The 26568-nt window shown below is 37.7% G+C and overlaps 2 protein-coding genes across 4 annotated transcripts; one reads left to right on the top strand and one right to left on the bottom strand.

Annotated features, from left to right (window-relative positions):
• The first annotated feature begins 3601 nt into the window (after window positions 1-3601).
• Window positions 3602-22247, top strand: LOC141436480 (uncharacterized). Of its 3 annotated transcripts, none has more exons than XM_074099482.1 (9): window positions 3602-4248; window positions 4444-5708; window positions 8613-8728; window positions 11426-11592; window positions 12589-12759; window positions 13363-13469; window positions 15857-16027; window positions 19273-19390; window positions 20285-22247. In XM_074099482.1, the coding sequence occupies exons 2-9, from the start codon at window positions 4470-4472 to the stop codon at window positions 20371-20373; spliced, it is 2178 nt and encodes a 725-aa protein (XP_073955583.1). In that variant the 5' UTR covers window positions 3602-4248; window positions 4444-4469; the 3' UTR covers window positions 20374-22247. The 3 variants fall into 3 exon arrangements, with proteins under 3 accessions (XP_073955583.1, XP_073955585.1, XP_073955584.1); XM_074099483.1 differs by having other exon boundaries at window positions 3640-4248; window positions 15857-15997; XM_074099484.1 differs by lacking the exon at window positions 15857-16027 and having other exon boundaries at window positions 3638-4248.
• A 48-nt stretch (window positions 22248-22295) lies between these two features.
• Window positions 22296-25816, bottom strand: NO66 (Bifunctional lysine-specific demethylase and histidyl-hydroxylase NO66). Its single transcript, XM_074099485.1, has one exon. It carries the CDS (start codon window positions 25583-25585, stop codon window positions 23843-23845), a length of 1743 nt encoding a protein of 580 aa, XP_073955586.1. The 5' UTR covers window positions 25586-25816; the 3' UTR covers window positions 22296-23842.
• Between the last annotated feature and the right edge of the window lie 752 nt (window positions 25817-26568).

Here is a 26568-nt window from a genome sequence, read left to right as displayed (position 1 = left end):
GATCAGGGGTTACTTTGCGGAGGTCATATCAATGAACTAAAATAATTTCCAAGCAAGCAAGCAGAGATTATTTTAGTTCATTTACATATTTATTGTAAAATTAAGTACGGATTTCTAGCATGATAGTCCCTGAGCAAAGCTGCGGATGGACAGACAGACAGAGCGAAACTATAAGGGTTCCGTAACTATAAGGGAACCCTAAAACCAAGTAGATGACTTACATGCTGAATTTGTATATAGCGAACAATGAATTTCTAAACTTTCATTAAGAAATAAGGAACGTTTATTGTTCAAAACCGTGTACAAATTATGTTAACATTTATGCATGAGAAGTTTCAACAGTTTGCCCATTTCGGACGTACAATTTTTACTTAAATATAATTATAATTTATTATTTTTTACATGAATTCTAATATTTTTTCAAAAAGATTCATTTAGATCATAAAAGCACTCGCACACTAAAAATTGTTTAAGTTTATTTTTGAATTGTGCACCATCTAATGATTTTAAATATTCAGGTAAGTGATTATAAACTTTTATCCATTTACATAAGTGCTCTTTTTGAGTATATAGCTAGAGGGTCGGACAGTGCATATTCATACTTATATTGAGATCGTATATTTGTCTTGAATCACTTTTTTTGGGAAAATGATCTTTATTTTCTTTAACAAATTATGTTAACTTCATGTTGTCAATGTATTAATGTTAAAAAAAAAGCCAGACAAAATAATATAGTATCCTTTCTCAATAATAATTTATTAACAGCAATTATAAAATGAATTAATAGAAAAACAAAGTTAAATTAAGTTATTAATAATTACGTTCAACATTAAAATAAAAAAATAGACTATTCAAGTCCACAGCTTTCTCCACTCCGCGGAAGCTAGACTGTCTCTTTTGTTCTCGAGAGTTTGATTAAGGTGCGAAAAAGACATATACGAACACGGGGCGAGCAATATTTTGTTTTAGCAATTGAAATGTAAATTTTTAGCAAAATGCTAAAAAAACATCAAGATAGTTATGCAATTCGTAAATTTAAAGGAAACTTGAAATACGACACTCCATCTTTTTCAGAGTGGATCTGCTGTCATTTGCAGTTTCGCCGAAAACTTTGTCATTGCGTGGCGTTGTAATGTAATCAACGCGCGGTCGAAACACAACTGTGCAGGGCTACTACGAAACTCGAAAATCGAAGTTCAAATCATACCGTCCCTCTCGCTCGCTCTCGTATTAAATAGTATAAGTGTCAGAGGGACCCCACGACACGAACTTCGAGTTTCGGGTTCGTAGTAGCCCTGCAGGAATGAAACAATAGTCGTCTACCTCACCTACATACTATGGGTTCCATCCTGCTGGGTCGTGCTGAGTCACCGACTTCGAGCTACTAGGTACAGTCACCAGCACCAATATCCGACACAACAAATCTGCATAAATATCTGATACGACTCTATTTCTAGGGCCGGAAGGACGTGTCAGATATTTTTGCACACTCCGCTGTAGCAGATATTAATGCTGGTGACTGTACCTAAAAAAATTTTTCAAGGGATTTGTAGTCAGTTCCATTTTCCGTTATTTTTTTATTTTTTTTTTTTTTGTTATAATTTTTCTTTATTTCTCACATTTTAGTGATTCGTAGCCAAAGAACATCTCACAACGATTCCATTAAGCCCAAACACGGCTTAGGTACGTTGTTTTATAACAGAGTTCCGTTGCCTACCTTCCAGCTTCAGCATCAGATCAGTTAACTTAAAGCTCCTTCTTAGTCGCTTATCTAGGTATATTCATCATGATCGTTTATAGACGAGCGAGCATTACTTAGCTTGATGAGTTCCATTGGTCATCACGGTCTTCTTCATCAGGTATAAGTTACCAATAATACTTTCTGAATGTAAATGCTTATTTTAATGCTAAAAATGCCAAAATCGCCATAGGTGTGCCTTTAAAATTTGAGGTTTGCCCTCGATTTCCCTAAAATCCCATCATCAGATCTTGACTTGGTGACAATGGGACTACCTCAAAAGACTATCCTTTCGAATAAAAAAAGAATTTTGAAAATCGATCCACAATTGACTGAGTAATCGGCGAACATACATAATAAAAATACTAACATTGGAACATAGAACCTCCTCCTTTTTGAAGTCGGTTAAAAAGTCGCCAGATAAGTCGCTAAACCATTTTTGTCGTCAAAACCTTTTTTGGTCGCTAACACTTAAGCAAAAATCGCTAGTTCTAGCGACAGTCGCTAAATTGGCAACACTCGGTAGCATAGCAAATATTACCGAAATGTTACTTCGGTATCGTTATAATAATGTGAATTGGGTAACGTTAACTAGCCCTACAATGTAAAGTATTTACCGGTAAAAATAACGTTAATCAGGTAACGTACTATATGTTAAGTTACCATTTAACGTTATATTTTTTTACCGGTACTAGGTATATGTATGATTTTTACGTTATTTAACGTTACTTATAGTGTGAATTTGGTAAGTTAACAAGCCCTGCGTTCTACTTTCACATATGTATTGTGCCGAGCATAAATTACATAGCAACTGTGTTAAAGTACTTAATCGAATTTCTAACAGGTTTAAAGCGAGTGATCATTACTTTATATTATGCTCACAATACAAACACTTGAACACTTTCCACAAAAAAAGTAGAAAAGAGAAGAGTAACTAAAATATAGCCGTGGTGGCTAGTGGTTGACCATCGCCTCTCAAGCAGAGGGTCGTGCGTTCAAACCCCGGCTCGCACCTCTGAGTTTTTCGAAATTCATGTGCGGAGTTACATTTGAAATTTACCACGAGCTTTGCGGTGAAGGAAAACATCGTGAGGAACCTGCACAACCTGCGAAGCAATTCAATGGTGTTGTGAAGTTCCCATCCGCACTGGGCCGCGTGTGAACTATGGCCCAAACCCTCTCATTCTGAGGGAGGCCTGTGCCCTGCAGTGGGACGTATATAGGCTGGGATGATGATGAACTAAAATATTAATGAGAAAATTGTGCCATATTCTTATTCAAGCATTTTACATAAATAGTAGCCCTCTCACTTAATTTTCACTGTCTATTATTATACCTAAATACATTTTTAAATAATAAAAGATCATAGTTTTCCTCTTGGCTAGTGACAATAAAAGAGGCGGAAGGGGAAGAAATTTAACCAGCAGGGCTAATACGAAATTCGAAAATCGAAGTTCGTGTCGTTCGGTCCCTCTGACACATACTATTTAATACGAGAACGAGAGGGACGGTACGATACAAACTTCGAGTTTCGTAGTAACCCTGCTGACACTTACACTATTTAATACGAGAGCGAGAGGGACCGCACGACACGAACTTCGAGTTTCGTAGTAGCCCTGCTGAAACTCCTTGACTACGAAGAACTTTGACGAAGAATAGAAATAAGCAATGCAGTCGTGTCGTGAGGGCTGAGGGCCTACTCCGAAGTTGGAAAATCGAAGTTCGTATCGTATCGTCCCTCTCGCTCTCGTATTAAATAGTATAAGTGTCAGAGGGACCGCATGACACGAACTTCGAGTTTCGTAGTAGCCCTGCAGCTTTGACTTGCAACGGACGGAACCCTTTTTAATTCTAATAAAAAAATTGTATGAAATGTGCCTAATGGCCGTGAGCAGTTAATTAATATTGATACATAACTTAATAACATGCAATTATAGTGTTAAAACAACAGTCAAGTATATTATAAACATGTTTGACTCTATAGATAGGCACTAAAATAATTAGATAAAGTTTATTTATCGTTCACAGTTCAAATTATCATTCTCCGTCTCCAAACAGAATGTAGCCATTAGGCAGAAAATGAAACAGCAATACACAGCATCGGCAATACAAGGGCTTACAACGTTGCAAGAAAGAGATGCAAGATATAATTTCTCGGAAGGATTCGTTCGCTTGGGCTTGGTTTCATTGGATGAGCGCGAGAAAGAGGGTGGCGCATGCGCGTTTGGCCGACGCCATCTCTAAACTACTGTGCGTACTTTTCCCAGGAGTGAAATGAATGCTAATTCGTGTTAAAAAGTGTGATTTATCATGTAATTGTATCTTTATTTGTGAGATAAAGTGTTAACGTATAGTGTTTTAACGACGTAGTGCAATCCCACGAATATCTCGGTCGTAAATTTGCGGAAGTTTCTTGGCTATAGCAACGCATATTTTTTGCGGGCGCCAGTGCCGCGGCCACCGCATACATCGGGCTATTTGATGGACCTTTGTCGTCGGAACGGCTAGTGGTAACTTTAACTTACAATTATTTTCAACCGTCACCGCGTAGCAATCGCGTACCTATAGCGGGCCAAGCGCGTTACGGCGCCTATCGGCCGGACCGACTTCGATTACGTACGAACGATTGTTGTGGGTCAAAGACACCGCGGTGTCAGCCGCGAGCCGCGTCGGCTTATACATCTCACTCACCGCTTATGTTTCAGATACGCTTCGTGAGTGTTCGCGTGTGATGAATTCTGTAAAGCCCGTTTTGCCCCAGCCTGGGGCGCCGGGCGTGCAGTCAAGTCCCGCGAAGGCGGCCGTGGCTAGCGGGCCGCTCGCCGGGGGGAACTTGCCGGCGCTAGGGGGCAGTCTGGTGGGGCAGAACCTCACGCAGCCCGTCGTCCCGCCACTCGCGCCGCCGGCGCAGCCTCTAGCGCACGCCGCGCCCTCCATGGCTCCGGTCTCCGCGAACATGGCACAGATGGCTCAGAACATGAGTCACCACGGCAATTTGTCGCATGTGACGCAGAATTCCGTCGCGCCGGTCCTCGCGGCAAGCCCTGCCAAGGTTACTCCTGCTGCTCCACTCAGTCTTGTACAAGACAAGCCGGCTACTCCTGTACCCTCACAACCCTTGGCGTTGACGCGAACTCCAGAAAAGAAAGATGCAGATTCTACAGTCCCACCAGGACCTCCTAACGGTACAGTGGACTCGCCCAAACCAGCTTCTAATGCTCCTGCTACGTTGAAACCACAGAACCCTGAGCCAAGCAAAGACATTGACATTGCTAAGATATCTCCTAGTACACCAAAGCCTCCTGAAAAACCAGCACCTGCTCCAAGTACGCCACAGAAAGCTGAACCTGCAAATCCTAATCAAGCTGCAGACCCTACTCAACCTAAAGTCGCCACTGCCAACGAAGCACCAGAGAAGTCTCCGGCAAAACCATCTGAACCTAAACCGGCACCCACTGCTGACGTTGCTCCCTCTCAAAGTGACAGCAAGCCTGTACCAGAATCTGCCAAAGCTGGTCAGTGCCAAGAAAAAGTTCCGACACCTCAAAAACAAGACCCTCCAGCGACAGACAGTGTAAAGGTAGACAATGCACCGAAAGAAGAAAAGAAACCGGAACCTGAAAAAGTTGAAAAACCAGTCCCTAAGCCTGTAGAAGAACCACCTAAACAAGAACCAGAACCTAAAAAACCTGAGGCCCCTAAAAAGGAGGAAAAACCAGTAGAACCAGTGGAGAAACTGGAGAAACCTGAGGAAAAAGTAGAAGAGAAGAAAGCTGAAGCAAAGGTCCCAGCTAAAACTGAAGTGAAAGCTGCTCCGAAGTCTACTTTGAAGCTGGCCACTGTGACCCCCCAAATGAGGAAGAGGAGACATGTTTCACCCACCAAGTCAAGTGATGGCCACAGTGCAGCTAAGAAGGCTGCTGAGGACCCTTCCACACCTGACTCGAGATCTAAGAGGAATCGGACAAAGGTAACTATTACTTTTACTTTTTCCTCATTTGCTCATTTCGCAGGATGGCAATCACATTTTATCATTATACATGGTTTAAAAAAAATTATGTGCTATATTTGGGTTGATCATCTTTTTCTTTGTTGCTATAGTTACGGTCTCCAGAGTCACTCTTTAAACCATAAGTTTATAGGATTCAAATTTGCCAAAGGTTTTTATCGATCGTTCATCCACCATTACCTCTCATATTTCGTTTTTTAGATTTTTTTACCGTACAACGGCAAAAACTACTAGACACTGGCAAAATTGTCCTCCAATGGACAGAGCCATATTTTTTTAAAGAAACAACAACAAATTTGCCAAACATGCATTTTTGTGGTAGGATTAAGCTCCTTCTATAATTCGTCATCTTAGCGTGTTATACCTAGTGCCATCCACAAAGATGCGTGATTTTGTCAAATAGTGATCATCATCCAGTTTACGCCACATCCAGGTTACGCTGCGTAAACTGGATGTGAGTGGCAATGAATAGGCAAGACTGGAAAAGTAGAGAGGAGGCCTATAATATAATAATAATAATAATACATTCAATTCAATTCAATTTTTGGGATTATAATGGCCCCATCGAACGATGCGATGATTCCGCCAATGTCGAGGTTGGATAAGACACTGCCAGACGACTTCAGGTCGAGTATGGTAGAGCTGTATAATAATAAATGTTTATTGAGAAAGTAATGTTATGTAAATTACTGCTTACATAGTATTGAAACATTAGGTGCTTACAGAGTAAAACAGTAGGTAAGTAAGCGTCATCTGACCCGTACTAGTGATGTTTGTAATACAAAAGTAATTTCGTAGTACAAAATGTAAATTATGGTGGGTATCACAATAAAATAATAGTGGGTACACAATAGTCTAGTAACACCGCCAGAACCAGTCCAACTTAGCAAGTAAACATGCAGTATATGCAAACAATTAAAGTTACAAACTAAAGTTTGAAGAATGCAAATCCAGAATGTAAGTTGTTATTTATATGTAAAATGAATGATTGTTAGTTATTGGTGATTGTTGTTAACGTGTGCCTATGTCCGAAGACAGGCGCTATAAGGGCTATTATAGATAGATAGGTAGAGTGATCATCATCGTGAATGACTCTACCTATAGTATAATGTGACACAATATTTCTTCTATTCATGTGTACTACTTACTTTTGGTCCCTCGTTGACGTGACAGAATAACAACAAGAAATATTTGATCCCCCATTTAACCCACTTTAATGTTACTGATTACTAATTCATACAATACAAGTGGAAAGATTGATTAAAAAATTGTTTTTTTCTATGGAGATAGTCTTTTTGTGGCTCAAATTCTATACAAAACTTTTTTTTTTTAATTAAAATATTTCTCCAATTGTATCATTATTACTCATCAGTAGTCTTTCCACCAACACACAAACCATCATCTCCGCCATAGATGTATACTTCCCTTTGGCCTTTGTAATCCTTTCAGTGTTTCTTAATTTTTATCTGCAATAAAAAGTTAACATGCATATACTTCCCACCGATGAGCACAGGGGTCTTCTCAGACTAGTTACCATGTGGGCCCAGTGTCAATTGGGAACTTCACATACGATTTAATTGCTTCACAGATAATGGTTTCTTCAATGTTATTTACCAAGGCTGTGGTAAATTCCATCAACACTTGAAAGGAGGAATTGACAAGCAACATTTTTTTAAGGTAGTGAGTTATATACATATATTGAATTAGTCAAATTTACTGATTCCAAACATGTATATAACTCACTACCTTAAAAAAATGTTGCTTAGTCAATTTCTCCTTTCAAGCGTCGAAATGTAATTTTGCAAATGAATAGGTAAATTCGGCCATTCTCATTTTATTGTGCACCTAATTACCATACCGCTTATTTCCTGCTCTAGTGACACGGTAATTTTGAGTGCACAGATAAATGTAAATGGCAGCCATCCTTTTTCTAGATGTGCACACAGTTTCAGTGCCGTGTCACTTTTGCCTGACAAAAAAAAGCAGTATAATTAGACAGGTGCACAATAAAATGAGAATGGCCGTATTAAATTAAAGAAAGGTGTGAAAAAATAGGTACAGTTTGGGTATGTAAATTAAATTAATTAATAATGAAGTAGGTAATTAAATGTGTGTAGGTACTTAGATTACACCTTTATTGTGTCCTGATTTCTAAACCTGATCCTAATTACTGAATTTTAATGATAATTTATAGTTAATGAGTGCATTGCTTGAAAGACATTAGTTACTAGTTATTTAAATGAACGTTATTATTTACTCCTTAATGATTAAGTGAAATAGCATTTAAAGAAAGCATGAATGTTGAAATTCAAAGTATTACTTGACCAGTTAAACAGCTTTAACACTATTAAAAATATGGTGCTAAGTAAAATAATCAGTTATAAGTAGGGAGGTGCACGTCTACATCCCCCCCCCCCCATTCCTATACTGTTGGACAAAGAAACTGTAAAAGTAATTGTAATTTGGAATGTGTTAGACAATAAAAATATTGGCTTGTTTGTTTTGGACTGTTACGAATTGTCACTGCTTTTAAAAAAAATACATATCTTCTCTAATAAATACATCAACAAAATTGATACTTGAAATCCATACTAATATCGCGCGATAACCGAATTCCACACAGGCGAAGCCGCGGGCAAAAGCTAATAAAGTTTATAAAGTTCACTGAGAAATATTTATTTTCAGGTGAGCTTTTTTAATAGTAGTAGTGACGAAATTAATCTTATAGTAATTAAAGAACTGCATTGTGTAATAATGCAGTAATTAATTGGATTGTTAACTATATTAGTTAAGTGTATTATAAAGTTTAGAGCCATTTTTTCCTAAATTAGAATTGAAATGAGTTACACTACTTATAAATTACAGGTGCAGCTGTATCAGTCCCCAACTCCTGACATCGCGATGGCCACCAAACTGTCGGCTTCTGCGGGCCGCTCCACTCCGCCTAAACAGAATGACGACAAGCTCATTGTGTTCTACAAGTCAGTATACAACCTATATGCTGTGTTTTTTTTTATTTCCGTTAACTTCGGCTGACGGCTAAGTTCATGGATATGAACTACCTGATAATTAACATTTTCGACAAAATGAAAAAAAAGTTAATAGTTAAATTGTAAAATAAACAAACTTGATAAGTGGCATTGGCGTGACACATAAAAGAATCCTTGAAATCCATGAAAAAATCCTCATGTTAAGTTTAACCTTTTAAATATGTGTGAATTAAAAACTGATGATTAGTTATGGACTTTGAAAAACGGCATAAATAAAGGACCTTTACGCTGTTTTACTGCTAATAATTAATTATCTTAACTCTTGATTATCTTGTAAACATTATGAGTTAGGCCACTATTGTCCTAGAGAAATTAACATCATTTGACCTGTAGATTGTTCCCTTAAAGTTAACAGAAATCAAAAAGAACACAGTGTATTATCCGGGTGCTGCTCGATGGATTCACAACAATTGACATAATGTAACAGTTGATATAATGCAATTTATCTTAAAAGCCAAACTTATTTCTATTGTTATTAATTCGATTTGATGTACTTTGGGTTAGGTTAGGTTAGGTTTATTTTATAAAAAACTTCCGTGAAGCTCCTATCCTTTGAAATATCAAATGTTGTTATACCGATCAGTACACACCCGTATAATCCCAGTTTAGTTCTGCAAGAAATATCGTGTAAGTTGCATGTTGCATTACATTGCGGCGCTCGATGGACCGCTTCAAACTCGTTCACTTTGCGACCGCGCAATGTATTGCGACCTGCACGATTATTCCTACAGTTCTAAACTGGGCTTAGTAATCCTGGGTATGTTTGCTATACTAGTTTTTTTTTTTTTTTTTTATTGATTGGACTTGCATTTTTAGTGTTGCCCTCAGCCATTTTCAAGTTAAGGAAATTAGACGTGGAAAAAGAAAAAAGAAACAAAAAAAACTAGTCGTATTTAATGGAAATTTTAAGTTCAGAAACAGCATATAACCACAGAATAAATAATAGTACTACATATAACTGTCTATTTTGCAATGTTTACATGTTGGAATGAAAGTTGAAGTGTTGTATTGGAATGTAGTACTAATTTATCGGGGGTCATTGACCGCTTTAATGCGTGACGTAATAAAGATAAATTGAATGTGAAACTTATTTGGGTGTCAGTACATTTTAAAGTCGAGAAAAACTTTAAGTCAATAAATCTTTTTGTAATCAAAGTGAAATAAAGGTGGACACAAAATACTTATGCTTCATGATAAAAAAGTTTTGGTTTATTTCTCAAATTTGTTTAGATGGAAACAAGACAAACTAGTTCTTATTTATTAAAATTCAACTTTAATTAATAAATTGTCTAATAAAATTAGGCTCTAATATAAAATAATAACATATATATTTTTTTTGAAAATATTTGATCCCCTGTTTTTGTTTGTAATAGGTAAAGGGCTTAACGGTTTTCAGTATATGTGGTATCATTGGTTTCGTCATATCTATATCTATTTACTCTTTAATATTGCAATACGGCGTCAACGAAAAATATGACGAAAGGGTTTTTTTATTATTTTGAAATAATATAGCTTTGTAGGTATTAAATGAAAGCTATTAATTAGCCCCTTCCAAATAAATGTAAAAATCAAAAACCCGAGTATCTTAACGAACTTTTAACAAAAACTAAAAATTAGAAACAGGTCTAGTTAGCGGGATAGAACTCTGTTATGTAACATAAAGTTTTACAGTCTAACCCATTCAAAATCGTGACTGGCTCAAAAATTCTGAGTAATCTCAAAAAGTCTTGACTATTGCACTTTAATTAACAACAGAGTTCTAGATTTGTTTTTATTATTTTTTATTAAGACAGTCGGGTTTAGTTTTTTATTACCTTAACTTTTTTGCGCTTGTATCGATACAAACGCATGTCGAACGCTCAGCAAACGCAAGGAGTTTGTATTGACCTGCGTGAGTACGGACCTGTTTGTATCTGTCCAATCCAAACCCCCGCTCCCCGTCGCTCCCCCCCTCGCTGAGGCGCGTTGCGTTTGTATCGATACAAATGCGCGATCGAAGTTTGTTTCAAATGCGTTTCATCATCATCGTCCCAGCCTATATACGTCCCACTGCTGGGCACAGGCCTCCTCTCAGAACAAGAGGGCTTGGGCCGTAGTTCCCACGCGGGCCCAGTGCGGATTGGGAACTTCACACGCACCATTGAATTGCTTCGCAGGTTTGTGCAGGTTTCCTCACGATGTTTTCCTTCACCGCAAAGCTCGTGGTAAATTTCAAATGTAATTTCGCACATGAATTTCGAAAAACTCAGAGGTGCGAGCCGGGGTTTGAACCCACGACCCTCTGCTTGAGAGGCGATAGGTCAAACCACTAGGCCACCACAGCTTCAAAATGCGGAAATGCGTTTGCATCGATACAAATTGCGCGTTTCATTTGCGACAAAAAAACACGCAAAAACGCAGAGGACGCGCGTTATCGTCAGCGCTTAAAAAAACTTCGTTTGCAAGGTCCCTTACCTCTCATATTTCGTTTTCCAAAATTTTTACCGTACAACGGCAAAATCCACTAGACGCTAGCAAAATTGTTCTACGATGGACAGAGCCATTATGTTTTAAAAAAATATGCTTATCACCATAATGCTATATTAGTTTGTATAGCTTTAGTTGTTGATTACAAACGTCTTCCTACAGGAACGAATACCTAGCGGTCCGCAACGCAGAGGGGGGCTTCTATGTGTGCCAGACGACTCAGAACGTGTACCGTACTACGCGCAAGATCAAGATTCGCTGGCTGTCCCAGGATAAGGCCGCCGACCCGTCTGGGGAGACCTACAAGCCTGACTTCTATGACGTCACTGGTAAGTACAGATTATGAGGCAGTTGTAAGCCGTGGTAGCCACCAGGTTTGATCTGTGGCTTCACAAGCATCTGTCGCGTCTATATTTAATCGACTTCAAAAAAGGAGGAGTTTCTACGTACCCTTCGCATGCGTAAACCGTACAAAGAATACTTGACCAAGGAACAGCTAGATACAGGTAGGTACCTATCAGTTGCTTCCAACTGCGTAACTGGTCCCTAAGTACTAATATTTTAAATGAGAAAGTAACTGTCTGTCTGTTACCTTTTCACGCTTCAACCGCTGAACCGATTTAGACGAAATTCGGTATGGAGATAGTTAGTCTCGAGAAAGAACATAGGCTACTTTTTATCCCGACACAGACACACAGACACACATAGCCGGCAAACTTATAACACCCTTCTTTTTGCGTCAGGGGTTAAAAAGAAAATCGCAGGTACGCACACACGCACAGGTTCACCGTACCGTACGGTGCAACCGGAGCAAAATTGATTTTCAAATTTGCTCCGGTCGCCTGCGCAGGTCAAAAAAACTGCACAGGTCGGTCGGCATACACGCTCCGGTCGACCTGCACAGGTAGACCTCTCCGGTAAACCGTAACGTAGATGGCCTGGTCACCCTTATTGAAATTGAAAATACAAACTGAAATATAGATGCACAGAAAAAACAGAAAAATAAGACCATCACTGGGAATCGAACCCAGGTCCTCGGTAATCCGTACCGCGTGCTATACCGCTACACCACTGATGGTCAACGGTACCGACACGAATTTCCCTATGCACCTCATATCTCAGCTTGTGTTTCTTACTTAGTCACTTAAGCAGCGAGCAGCTGTTATTTTTCTGTTTTTTCTGTGCATCTATATTTCAGTTTGTATTTTCAATTTCGGTTTTACGGGATGACCGTAAAAGTAAAAATTTGGAATTGAAATAAAAAATACAAAAAGATTCCAAAAAACCAATCTTCACCCTTATTGAGTTGTATTTGTGTCGTGTAGACATGGAGTGCGTGCTGACGACGCTGTCCCTGACGCGCGCGCCGGGCGGCGGCGGCGCGCAGCTGCTGAGGGCGGCCGAGCAGGCGCGCGCCACCTCCATCCTGCAGCGCGCGCTCAAGGCCGACCAGGAGCACGCAGCGCCCGCCGTCACCGAGGAGCACCCCGACGGACGTGAGTACACACTGCATCACTGCATCACTGCATCACTGGCCGTGGCCGTACATTGTACTGTACTGTACTACAACACCCTAGAGCCCACTGGCGTGCATTGTACGCACTAGAGGTCACTGGCGCGCATTGTACGCACTAGAGATCACTGGCGTGCATTGTACACGATAGAGACCACTGGCGTGCATTGTACGCACTAGAGATTGCCGTGCATTTTACACACCGGAGATAACTGGCGTGCATTGTACACACTACATCACTGACGTGCATTGTACACACTAGAGATCACTGGCGTGCATTGTACACACTATAGATTGCCGTGCATTTTACACACCAGAGATAACTGGCGTGCATTGTACACACTAGAGACCACTGGCGTGCATTGTACACACTAGAGATTGCCGTGCATTTTACACACCAGAGATAACTGACGTGCATTGTACATACTAGAGATTGGCGTGCATTGTACACACTACATCACTGACGTGCATTGTACTAGAGATCACTGGCGTGCATTGTACGCACTAGAGATCACTGCTGTCAGTGGGGCATAATACGGGCTACATCAAAAATAGTTAATATTAATTAATAAACTTGTTTCCACAGTGGACCTCTCGCTATACAAGGATGAGTCTCAGCTAGAGAAGAAGTCCCGCAAACGCACCAGCTCCAAATCATCGCCCCGCGCCAAGCCCGAAGCCAATAATACCGCTGTGAGTACCTTGTATGGGGACTTAGCTGCACTGGCCTTTCATCTCTAACCTAATATTGTGATGCTTTACCAGAAAAAATAATGTCCACTAAATCATACTGGAACTAGAACACAGACAGAAAAGTGACCGTCTTTCCTTCTGGCAGTCAGGTAATAACAGCTAAATGCTAGTCACCGAGGGTTCCATACAAGTAGGTTTATATAAATATTCGGTGTTAGTAGAGCCCTAAGCTGCTCCTAAGCACGTTGTAGGCAGTGTGGGGTAATTTTAGATTGATAATGATTACTGACATAGACAGACAAAAAATTAAGATTTTTCAGACCTCTTATAGGTTGTGCTTTAAGAGTACAGTCAGCAGCAGAAGTAGATAAGCGATTGTGGTGCTCAAAATGATCAGTCTAAACACTTATTAACTTGGCAGTAGAGTCGTGTCTACATCATTTGAGAAATAGAACCGTTCCTTTAGCTGTTCTTTTAGCTGTATCAATCTCTTTGTAGTTAATTTTACACTGATCTCAGCAGTTAGTTTATATTATACGGCGAAATTTTTCAATGTGTTCTCGTAACAGTTCAAAGATGTATATTTAAAGTAAGTATACCATATAATTATTTCTGTTTATATTCTCTGGTTAAGCATCAGAAAACTGTAAGGTTCTTTCTAAAAGCAAGTATGAATTATAATATCAAATGTAACATATTCAACTTATATCAAACTGAAAAGGTCAATACATATACAAGGTGTTAATTAAGGAACTGAAAAATCTGAAAGCATTTTATTAAAAATAGAATGTTGGATTATTGATACTATACTTAATAGCAGTTTGTAAGTTTTTTTAGTTTTTTTTTTTTGCTTTGCCAAGTCTAAAGTTACGAATGCAGCCTACGCCAAAATGTGCGAAGTTGCGTACTATTAAGATAATTTAATTATACAGACAGATTACAAATAGACAAGGTACAAATTACGAGTACAGAGTTCGAAATCAAGTTGAATTACTGACTTAGCAAAACATACGTATATTTGTAAGTATGTATATCCAATTATCTAACTTAAAATAAAAAACTGTGGAAAAAAGCAGTGGAAGGAGAAAGAAGCCAAGTGGCAGTGTGGGGCTTCAAGCCATTGAAAGCTTTAATTGCTTAGCAAGCATTTCAAATGGCATATTTAAACTCAAACCTTACCAGTGTTTAGGGGCCCGGGTTTTCCATTATTCAACCAGCATGGAGAAAGAGGAGGCCTTTGCCCAGCCGCATAGGCTATTAAAAGACAGTTTCGGTGTCTGAGGTTTTCAGTTCAATTACCACCTTTGTATATAGGATTGTTTTTTTTTAAATTTGTTATTTTGTATTCCTAAGACCCTTACAGTTTCGTTTGATACATAAGCATACTCTTAGTAACTAACAACGCACGCACCACATCAAAGGAGTTAAGCATTACGCAGTTAATATTGACAGTGTCTACCACACAGTATTTCTGAAGCAGGGGTCTTAGTTCATCTTCTCCAATCAGACATAATATTTTTTTTTTGGTATGGAAAATGTTTGGTGAAACTTGAGTTCCACATATCCTTTCCCAAAAGGGTGGGCATACTACTACGGGAGGTCTCTCATGGCCATTGAGTGTGGGAGTTAGGGTACGTACGCACTATGCGATTTTAGCACGCCGTGCCTCTTCAAAGTATTGATTGGGAAAGAGACGGCACGTTAAAACCGCGCGTTTAGTCGCATAGTGCGTCTTCGTCAGCCTGGGTGCTTTACATACCACCTCCAAGCTTGCATTTTATCCCGAAATTTCCCAATGTGTTCTCGGGATAGTTACTATTTTCGAATTGGAACTATTGTGTGGTACTGTATGTTAATTGTGTTTCGAAAGAACTCGACCATTTGCAAATTACTGGAAGGTATAGCCAGAAAATCGGGTATCAATCAGTGTTATCAACTTGGCGCTAAATTTAGAGACTCTTGGGACTACGTCAGCGATTTTTTTAACAGTTTTGAAGTCAATTGCCCACCAACTGGCGGCTTTTAAGCAAAATTACTACCTTTCTGAACAAACGAGATGGCAACATTGGTATAAGTTACATACCTGAAGGAAGACAGGGCTGGTTGTAATTAGAGGACATGTGTTCTACCTACTCTGACTATCCATATTCCAAGTTGCGTTTCCCAACCATCCTTTTTCGTGTCTAATTCCCCTAACCTCAAAATGGCTAAGGGCAACACTTAGAGCACAAGTTCAATCAATAAAAAAAAATTAGAGGACAATGCCCTGTGAAGCCGAATTCGAACTTCGTATCTTACCGTTGCTTAATACGAGAGAGAGTAAGAGGGACGGTACGGTACGAACCTCGATTTTCGAATTTCGTAGTAGCCTTTGTTCTCCCTTCCAGAAGGAAGTAGCGACGCCAGTCAAAAAGACTCGCAGCACACCAAAGCGCAGTCCAAAGCGCAAATCAAAGGCGACGCCTCAAAAACCACAAACAAAACGAAAATCGCCAGGTACCACGCCCATAGTGGCGACGGCAAGCAAGGTAGGCATAGTACAACGGATATATAGAAATGTACGTATCCGCAATCATCACATATTCATGTTCGACAGTGTAAAAGGTGTGTGGTTATGGATGCTCGTGCCGTCCCCGTCTCGCGCACGCCGGCTGCTATGAGCGTGAGCGAGACGGTGACATGTCTCGCTGGATGAACTAAAAAGCTTGCTCGGTGCGTTTGTCTAGTACGTCCTGTTTTAACTGATTGCGAAGAAAAAGGACTGTCTGTAAGGCAAACGGATTAGTTGTGAAAGCCGTGCTCAGAGCTCGTTTAGAAAGATCTTAGCCGTTTTTAATCTGGTACATATTTAGTATTCCCTTAAATTTGACATTGATAATTTTTCAAACGTATATTACGAAACGAAATGGAATAAAAAAGTCTTTTTTTACGATTTCGTAAATTTGGTTACCATTTTGTGACAATTCACACAAATAGTGTGACATTGATCGCTTTAGAGAAGACCAGATAAGTTATAGCAAGAAGAAATTAAGGTATATGTAAAGACATATATTCGATGCCATTATATATTTAAAAAAAATTCAAATCTCATTGCAGCAACCACTTTTGTTTTAAAAAAAACAAACATTTAGTGACATAAAGACAAACGAATGTTAACTTAACGAAAGCTTAACATGCGTTTATGAGTAAATTGTTATTTATAATATAATCATGATTTCAGAGTAATTAAGTAAGAAATATGTATTATGTACCTATGATTAAACGGCCAAAGATCATAAGTCACGGGCTAAATCTGTAATAATAAATATAAATTTAATGAATTTTAATTTCAACAGCAGACAAAGGCGCAGATTTGTATTGATTGATAGAAAGTTGAATTTTTTTATTTCCTATATAATAATTTTATCAAAATGAATTAGACTGGTCAAATATTTAAATCAATTGTGCATGCAAACTGCTAGCAATTGAAATATGCAAATGTACCTACTTATATAATTTCAGTGTAACTACTCAGCATTATTTTGATTGGGTCGAGGTATAAGTTATGTTCTTTATTCATGGTCATTCCATCTCACATCATCACATCTTTCAAAAATCTGGTGTCACTAAAAAAATTGAATGTGTGACAATTTCATTCGCAAAGATAGTCTTTTATTCAACGATATTGCATTGAAATTAGGAAAACTTTTAACGATAATTTTAAGCATATTAGGCGAGGCAGCACGGCCGTGTCTTCGCCAAATCGAGCACGACTGTACCATTCTTTTCTCTCTAACTTTGTTGCAGATGAAGCATAAAGTTAGATTTTATTTAAGTTATTTTGAGAATCAGTGCCTGACTTGTTTACTAAGGTCTGAAAAAGATTAATTCCTAACAAAGGTTTTTTTGCAAATGCATCAGAATTCAGACCGTACAAAAATATTATTTGCAACTTTTAAGTTATCATCATAGGCCAACTACTTGCAGTTTATTATTAAAATAAACTAGTCGGAATTAAAATTTTATGAATTTTATTTCAAAAGGCGAAAAGGACGCACGATGCTATGCATGCTTTATCTCTCTTTGTCACGATTTCAAAAATAAGAAACAGAAACAAGACAGTGTATCTTATTAATTATTATACTAATTAATACTAACCAAATACATATTTATTTTACTTATAGGTTTCCGCTCATATTCACCCATCATCGCTGGCTTGTTGTGTTTTTTCAAATACATACTCTTTTTATTTCTTTTTTTTGCCTTGTCTTCTCTGATTTGCTATTTTATAGAATTTTCCAATGTCAGCATGCTTAAGTTGCATGGAAAATCTATTAAAATAATAAAATGTATGGGGGAGATTTTTTATTAAAATCGGTGTAAGTATTGTAAATATGCTTTTAGTGTGGTTGTGGGTTTGTACGTTATTTGTAAAAATGAAATAAAAGTTTATTAAAGTGAAAATTGACTGTTAGTAGTAATGTAAAGAATTAATAGCAGTTATTTAAAAAAAAAACAATGTGATAAAATTACAAACAACTGCAATTTTCACTTTAGTAAAATATAATATTTTTAAATCAATATTTTTAATACCGCAAAGTAAATCCTTTAAACGTTATACTATAATGATGATGAATTACATCAGGGTCCCACTTTGATATCGTTTTAAGTGATAGTAAATATAATAAGCCGAGAAGAGTGACAAACCATATGCAGTATCTCACATAGGGGTCAGTCGTATTTATTATTATTATACCTAGTAACCAGACCCGGCTTCGCACGGATACAATTTTCAAAAAAGATTTCTAATCAAAGCGCTTGACATTTTTCAGCTCCGTTTCCCAAAAACTATACCCGCACGAAGCCGGAGCGCATTGCTAATATATGTATCATTTATAATATAAACTATTGCGTTAAAAAATCTGTACAATAAATTAATCCACGGCCATATTAAGGCTATTGATTAATGATAAAAATAAGATATGTGGCAAAACATTTGAACTCGAAAAAAAATGTTTTCTATTGAAGTTGAGTCACAAGAAACTGTATCTCTATACAATTTAGTTTTCGATTTCAAATTGCAATGTTCTTCCATTTGTAACATATTTATTAAGTACATAATCAGTAGCCTCGATGTGGGTTAAATGATCGTACCAACAGAATTGTCTTAACACCATGCCCAAAAAGCTCTATACGACAGTTAGAAGTTTGTCAATACCATTTACATGATTATTTGATTGCATTGTAACAACACAAAGTCAGAGTCAGAGTAACAACAGTCTGGATTTGTTTTTTACCTCCGAGTCGAGATTTCTTGCATCGGCCAACCGGCATTTGGAGTCAATAGTGACACCGACCTCAATAGATGCTTAACGTAAATATTTAGTTTATACATTCTATTATGCACTTCTCTTATTATATAGTTAGCATGTGTGGCTTGACTGTAAGTGTTAATTATGAGATTAAATAAATAAATAAATTGTTAGATAAGTAAATTTAACAAAAACGTTAGACAATCTAAGATATAAATGATACAATACAATACAAGGACTCTTTATTGTACACCAGAAATAGTAAGCGATACAGAAAACAGGTACACAGAAAGAAAATTACAATGTAAACAATACGTGGTACGCTTAAGAGCGATCTCTTCCAGGCAAAGATCTGAAATTATCATGTTTGACATGTAGTTATGGATGGCCCCCAGTGTGAAATACTTCATCTGACTGTCACCTCCGGCATCAACAATCAATAAACATCCTCAAATAAAAGCCTACAGTGAAAAAAAAACCTATAGCAATTACAAGCTCCCATATGTTTGCAGACGGCAACGGCAGTATCGGAAAAAGCAAAGGCTAAGACGCCGAAGCGGACGCCGACCAAAAAGGAGACTCCTCCGCCCACGCCCACGAGGAAAGGCGGTCGGCGGGCGTCCGGCAGAGGTATGTTCCGCCTCTTTTATATTTCCAGTATGCATTGGCGTAGGTAGCTAGGTAACCAATGGCCCTGGGCCAAAAATAAAACTAGGGTCTCTACTAAACTACTTATTTAAAATGGTTTGTTCCGTATTTATCGTGTTCCGAATTCGACGTACTCCAGATTTGTCATTTATAGTTTGTAAGTCAGAGTCCGAGGGTCCCCCTGAGCTTAGGGGCCCCGGGGCACTGCCCCGTCTAGCCCTCCGGTAGCTACGCTACTGCCAGTATGTCTTAAGTTACTTGTGACGTCGCAATCTTGGCAAAGGTTGAATGTACTACAAACAATTCTTTGCTCACCCGCGACCTTTCGATAGTTACTTCTATGCAAAAAATAACGTGTGTTTATGCTGCTCTTCTATTTCCACATTGTAAGAACACGGAAACTGAACTATCACCGCCACCGCCACACTACGCTAACGCGTTTCGAACTCAATCATTCATTAAGATTGGTTTTTTGGAATCTTTTTGTATTTTTTGTTTCAATTCCAAATTTTTTGTTACTTTTACGGTGATCCCGTAAAACCTATATCGAAAATACAAACTGAAATATAGATGCACAGAAAAACCATAAAAATAAGACCAGATCCTCAGAGTAACACAACCGTTCACGATGAACATTATGAGGCCGCAAGCTGCGACCTTATCGTCGAACGCACTCGTTTTTAGCATTTCTTTCTGTCACACGGTATTGCATGAGTTGTAGAAAGAAATGGAGAATGCGATCGTGAGCATCTGAACGCTAGACAATACGGCCACTGGACGCCACAATGAAACTACTTATAAGCCTGACATACACCATAACGGCTACACCTTTTCTTATGTAGAAACTTTTAATTAACATTTTAAATGTGTTTGTAGATAGCAAGCCCTCTCCGCTAGTGCCGACGCCTTCCACGTCGACGGGCAAAGCGACGCGCACGCCGCGAAAGCCGCCCGCCAACAAATAATACATGACCCTCAGACACTCCAGTTCTAGTGAACGGACACTGTGACAACCAACTGACGGTTTGTACTTTAAAAACAATCGTGTCTTCTAGAAGATATTTATTTTTACAACTCCCGACTTGCATAATCATGGTTTACATTTTATATTGTTTTAATTTTTGTGACACAATTTAGGCGTAAGTTTTAAATGTTGATCTAGACTTGCGTATTTAATTTTTGTTTAGTTTTGAATGTAATAGCAACTATGAAGTACAGTCACGTAGCACAAGATCAGGATTGTTATTAATGTAAGTGATGTGTGGGGGATGATAATTGAGTTATATTTTGTACACTGTTGTGTATCATCGACCGTTATGGGTCAGAGGCCTATTTGTGAACGTCGCTCAAAGAAATTCAATATCTGATAAAAAAAACTTGGACATTTGTGAGCGAACGCGGCCTTTTTGTCGCTTAAGTAATTAAGTGATTGACATTAAAAATTGCATCACATTTCTGTGTAACGATAAACATTGGGAAAACAAGAATTAAATTAAATTTAATTATACTAACATTGACTAACGTATTTCTAACGATTTTAGTATTCACTGTAAATATTTACAATTAACATGGATGTTAACATTTTTGCTCTTTGAATATGAGCGCTGGGGACTGTCTCCAGCCATAGTTGAATAGATATAAAGGTTTTTATAAGACTAGGCTAAAAAATTTGGAAATTTTGCTAGTGGCACTAGGTTATGGTACTCGATAATTGCGATGTCTTGTATAAAATCAGTACAAAGAATTAAAGATTATCAGGACGTTTAGTGGGCAAGTTTGATTTAAATAGAATATATTTTGATACGGTTGGTTTACTTTTTAATGTGCTGTCGTGAATTGAAGGATAATTGTCGATAACTGTAACAGAAAGCATACGATGGATGTGTCGATCTGTCTGGACCAAGCAAGTTTTGTAAAATGGCGGTGAATACATTGAATCAATGTAGTTAAATACTAAATGTTTATACCACTGCCTATCACACAGATATTAAATTCCCCAAATGTAACTAAGTACTTGTAAAAATAGATAATGAAATCTATTTTCAGTTGTAGGAAATTTGATGGATTTTCTCTTAATTATGTTATGTGTGAGTCATCACTGAATATTGATTTGCATTTTGTTAAATGTTTTTTGTAAGTACTTTTATGTTGTTACATCGAGCTGGGGTCCTGAGTCCACTGGTTCGCTGAGCGAGCAGGATGAGTTCATACGCGATAGCTTGATGGTAATAGCTTTTTGACCGCCACAGATACCATAGTCAATGTTAAGGTTAAAACCAACATTCAATTTGAAAGGCAACCTTGTTCAATCGAACGGAATCCATATTTATCCACTAAGCGGTTTGTTTCGTGGCGTACGAAGTAGCTCAATTCATTCGTAGTGTGGTGGTCTCTAGGTTAACCGTAACCAATGTTTTTGAAATGACAAGCACAGAGCAATAAAAATTTAAATCCACCCGGAGTTTCAGATATTGAGTGGGTAAAGGGCCAAGACTGGCTGGCCACTAGACGCAGGACCCCCCCAGACGACCCAAGCAAGCTATGGGCGCGCGAGTGTGTGTCTTAGAAAAATTAAGTACCTACATTCTAGGTAGTATGTCTAAATAGGTTAATTAAAGAAAGGATTAAGCTTAGAATATAAATTATTGTGTGTGTATTTTCTGTTTATAACGTACCGCGTGGGAGTTGCACCATTCTCTGGTACAATAGTTGTATAACATATTTTAGCGTTTTATACAAAAAAATATATATCAGTTTGAGAGTACTATTGTAACAGAAAGTCCACAAATTACAAAATTTATATGCAATTCAGAATTAAATATAATAATTTAAGAGACAATGAGTGGTTTAATTTTTTCCCCCTGGTTTAGTAAAATGAAATAATCAATAAAATTCATAAATATTATTTATTCAAAAATCATAATGATCTACAGAAAATAACGTTTTGGCCTTTTCACAAGGTTTTACTTGATTCAAAATAAGAGGCATATGGATATAATTTAATTAATTAGGTATCGATTTAGTAAGACAAACAACAGTAAGATAGTGATAGATAGAGTAGGACCTTTACCTTATTACTGCCAAGGCTCAATGCCTTTTTTTTGCTGATTTGGGACTATTTCGTGACATAAAACTTTTTAACCGACTTCATAAAAAAGAGGAGGTTATCAATTTGAATGTATTTTTTAAAAATGTTTTTTACCTCAGAACTCCGTCATTTATGAACGATTTGAAACAATTTTTTTTCGTTCCTCTTCTTAGGTCCCATAAGCACCAAATCAGGATCTAAGGTGCAAGGGAGAGTGTAATATATGTCTGTAGTGTGGTGTATATATCTGAGACTGACTGGTGTGCTAAAGCCTCGTTAAAATATCAGGAAAAAAAAAGAAAGTATCTAAGGATTTCAAGGGAACTCTTCAAATATTGCAGGAACGCCTATGGTAATTTCGATATATTTAGGAGTAACTTGTGCCTTTGCTCTTGAAAATCATCATTTGGTGAATTGGAACTGATGATGAAGACCAAATTTGACCAATGGAGCGACTACTCAATAACAAGTACTTCATGGGTTGAATTTCAATTACTTTAACGCATTTGCTAAGCAATTTAAGCTCATCGTAATTCATATGGTGAAATGGAACGGGTGATGAAGCACCAGGACTCCTCAATAATGAATGTCTCTGCTTCGGAAAAAGCAATTTTTCGTAAAAGGTGACGAATAGTTGACATTAAACTATTGTATCTTAGATCTTTTACAGTAAAAAGCGTGAAAAAAAAAATTATAACAAAAAATAGAACCAACTACAAAAAAACATGAAAATAATATAGTTGTAGGTGAGGTAGACGATTATAGGTCCACTCCTGCTGGCTTGTGCTGAGGCACCGACTTCAGACTGGTAGAAAATTATTTTCATGGGTGTAGTCTGTTCTATTTTTTGTTATAGGTAATTTTTTTTACTTCAATTTCTTTTTGTTAGTTTGTACTTTGTCACAAATAAATGATTTCTTTCTTACCTTGGCAGTAATAAGGTAAAGCAAACATTATTCTGGTTACCCTAAAAATCAGTCCTGTAAGCAGCAATGCAAATCAAAATTGAACTGTGGCAAAAGTAATGCTAGGTTGTTGACATTCGCATGAATATAGGATCAATCTTGAAAATGCTTGCAAAGAAAACGAAAATAACATGACACAATGAACCATTAGGCTTTGGATTTCTTGAGCCACATTTTGACTATAGCTCTGGCCACTCTGAATTAATTAGAATCTGTGTTTTTAAGAATAAAATCCATGCTCTCTTTTTATTTAATTTTATACAATATATATCTAAGTGTTAACGCTAGCTGTGTGTATCGCTAAATGTGTTGCCAGTACAATTTTTTTTCTTTTGCTGCCATTTCTGCTGCAAGTTTCGCTGGTCCTATAACATTATCTTATTAATCATCATCAATAGATTCCAAAGGGTATTCCGTCATTATTAGTCCTCTTCCCCAAAGAGCATCTGCTATATTCAACTTATCAGAATCTTTTGGAATTTCTAAATTTTCAACAGCTACATACTCAGGGTATGAAGTGATCAAAGTCTCTATTGCTGGTGCCAACTCTTCCTCTATCTCTAAATATGGTGGCTCATTAGCATGGTATTCCAAAGAATTTTCTGTATAATAGTAAAGTCTGATGCACTCTTCTTCAGAAACCATTCTCAAGATATTCTTCCGTAGCAATCTGACCCTGGTATCAAGTCCAATTTCTACCCTGTTAGTGACTTTGCCATCGTCAACCATGACATCTGTATCTCCATACACTGTCACAGCTTTTTCCAAGTCCGTAAGAACTGGAGGCAGAGCATCATGTTGGAAGTTCTTATTCATTTGATCCACAGCTTCATCAATAGGCAAGTGATCTTTGATTTTGTCAAACAGGGACTGTATTAAAGTTTCGATTTCTTTTCTTCTTGGGGTTTGAACATCAGAATTAACTAAGCCGAAGTTATCATAGATATCAAATGGTAATCCTCGTCTGAGTTCTACATTTTCATTTACTGCAAGATGAAGTGCTGCAGGAATCATTTTTTCAAACAAATCTGCCCAAGAATGTTTCTGGTACATGCTCACTGTTATGTGTAAGGAATGCTCTCCATCTATGGTGATTCCCTGATGTATGTAGCCTCTAGGGAAGTAAAGCATATCTCCAGCTTCCAAAGTTACCTCCATGATTGGCTCACCTATTTCTGCCTGATCAAAATTCTTTGAAGATACCCTTGGTAGAACTTCATTTTCACTCAAAGGTTTGTATATCCTCCAGTGCTTTTTGCCTTCTATTTGTAGGATAAATGCTTCAATATCATCATAATGGGGAGCAAAGCCTTGGCTGTCTGGAGGTGTGAGGTAAGCATTTGCCCCAACAAATGAGTTGAAGAATTCTTGCATTGTGGCATTCAGCAGGTGTAATTTAGGCATGTAAGTTTGAGGATTTAACAGCCTAATACTGCACCCATTTAAGTAGAAGTCCCATACCAGGTGCGGATGCGCTCGGCCTTCTGGATTGTGTGTCTCTCTCTTTTCTCCAACATAAGATGTAATGTCAATGTTTTTGGTAAACTGGATATGCTCATTGCGTAGCATATCGTCAATGAGAGGTGTCGAAATGATTTCCTTGTAATAAGCTGGTTTCTTCCTAGCAATGTGTAAAGGTTTTTTCTCCCAGATTTCATTCAGGAATTTATTAGGGTTATATGGAGCGATCATCCATTTAAATACCTTCAGGCCTTCTTCAGCACTGTCAGTGACAACAGGGGTGAAGTCGAAGGAACCATCTTCACTGCGGTTGCTGCAATCACTGCATCCGGAAACTTCATCAGCTATACCACCAATAGCAGTGTTAAAAAGTCTTACTGGAGCAGCAATGAGTTCAGGTATATCCTCACTGTCTTCGCTTAAACTTTTATTTACAATTTTCTTCTTATTCTCATTGTTAATCTTACTTACTACCTTCATAACCTGTTCTTGGTCAATTTTCGGTTTCTTCTTTTTATTGTTCTTCCTTTTCATGTTTTGGGATTCTTTTAACTTCTTTTCCTTGCGTCGTTGTCTCTGTGCAAGACTTTTCTTTTTCGGCTTCTTTTCGGGTTTTCTATTTACGCTGTAAACGGCAAAAGCCGATACCGGTGACTCTTCCATCGTAATATTTTAGTACTACTTGAGAAATAACCAATATGAGTTTGAGTTTAGTGATACCTACATGATAATTTATCATGTAATGATAAAAAACTGTATTGGCACGATATGCAAGTGAGTGATTGGATTTTTATTTGATTTTTATCCAGTTCAAAATTCAATTAAACAACCAACATGCCAATAATGTGCCAATGTCAAAAAATTTCAGGTTATGTTGGGTGTAGTTAATGTACGCCTTGTTAATGCACGGCCTGATAATTCGTGCCAGGGCTTTAAATACCGTTAAAAAGTGGTAACGTTACCAACTGTTAAACCGATTTAACGTTAAATGATAATAAACGTTAAACGATTTACCGTTACTTATACAACTTTTTACCGGTATAAAAATGGTAACGTTATCAGCTATTCATTAAATTAACGTTAATTCATAAGTATCGTTAAATCATTTTAACGGTATTTATATTACTATTTACCGGTAAGCTTGGGTAACGTTAAATAGCAGATTATCCTCATTTATCGAGCGAGTATGCACGCGCTAAATTGGCAACACTCGGTAGCATAGCAAAAATTACCGATAGTGTTACTTCGGTATCGTTATAATAATGTGAATTGGGTAACGTTAACAAGCCCTACAATGTAAAGTAAATTTACCGGTAAAAATAACGGTAATTAGGTAACGTTAAATAATGTTAAGTTATCAATTACCATTAAATTTTAGTACCGGTACTAGGTATTTTTATGATTTTTACCGTTATTTAACGTTACTTATAGTGTGAATTTGGTAACGTTAACAAGCCCTGATTCGTGCACATAAGCGGATTATCAGGCCGTGCATTATTTGAGCGTACATTAACAAGTCGTACATTAATCAGGTTGAAAACAAATACAGGTGGCGCCACCCAAAAGTGGTTAGAGAGCCTGACTACGAAGCTTGAGGTCCCGGGTTCGAATCCCGGCCGTGGCAGATATTAAAATTTGTATGAATT

This window comes from Choristoneura fumiferana, chromosome 16, assembly GCF_025370935.1.
Source record: "Choristoneura fumiferana chromosome 16, NRCan_CFum_1, whole genome shotgun sequence".
In the NCBI taxonomy this organism is placed as follows: Eukaryota; Metazoa; Arthropoda; class Insecta; order Lepidoptera; family Tortricidae; genus Choristoneura; species Choristoneura fumiferana.
Note: the sequence above shows the minus strand (reverse complement) of the source record. Positions and strands in the feature narration are given on the sequence as shown.

Excerpts from the sequence above, each read along its gene's own strand:
- NO66 (XM_074099485.1), bottom strand. The coding sequence starts at position 25,585 with ATGGAAGAGTCACCGGTATCGGCTTTTGCCGTTTACAGCGTAAATAGA.
- LOC141436480 (XM_074099482.1), top strand. The coding sequence starts at position 4,470 with ATGAATTCTGTAAAGCCCGTTTTGCCCCAGCCTGGGGCGCCGGGCGTG. Across the intron at positions 8,729-11,425 it reads AAGCTCATTGTGTTCTACAA|GAACGAATACCTAGCGGTCC; the intron begins GTCAGTATACAA and ends GTCTTCCTACAG. Across the intron at positions 19,391-20,284 it reads TCGGCGGGCGTCCGGCAGAG|ATAGCAAGCCCTCTCCGCTA; the intron begins GTATGTTCCGCC and ends ATGTGTTTGTAG.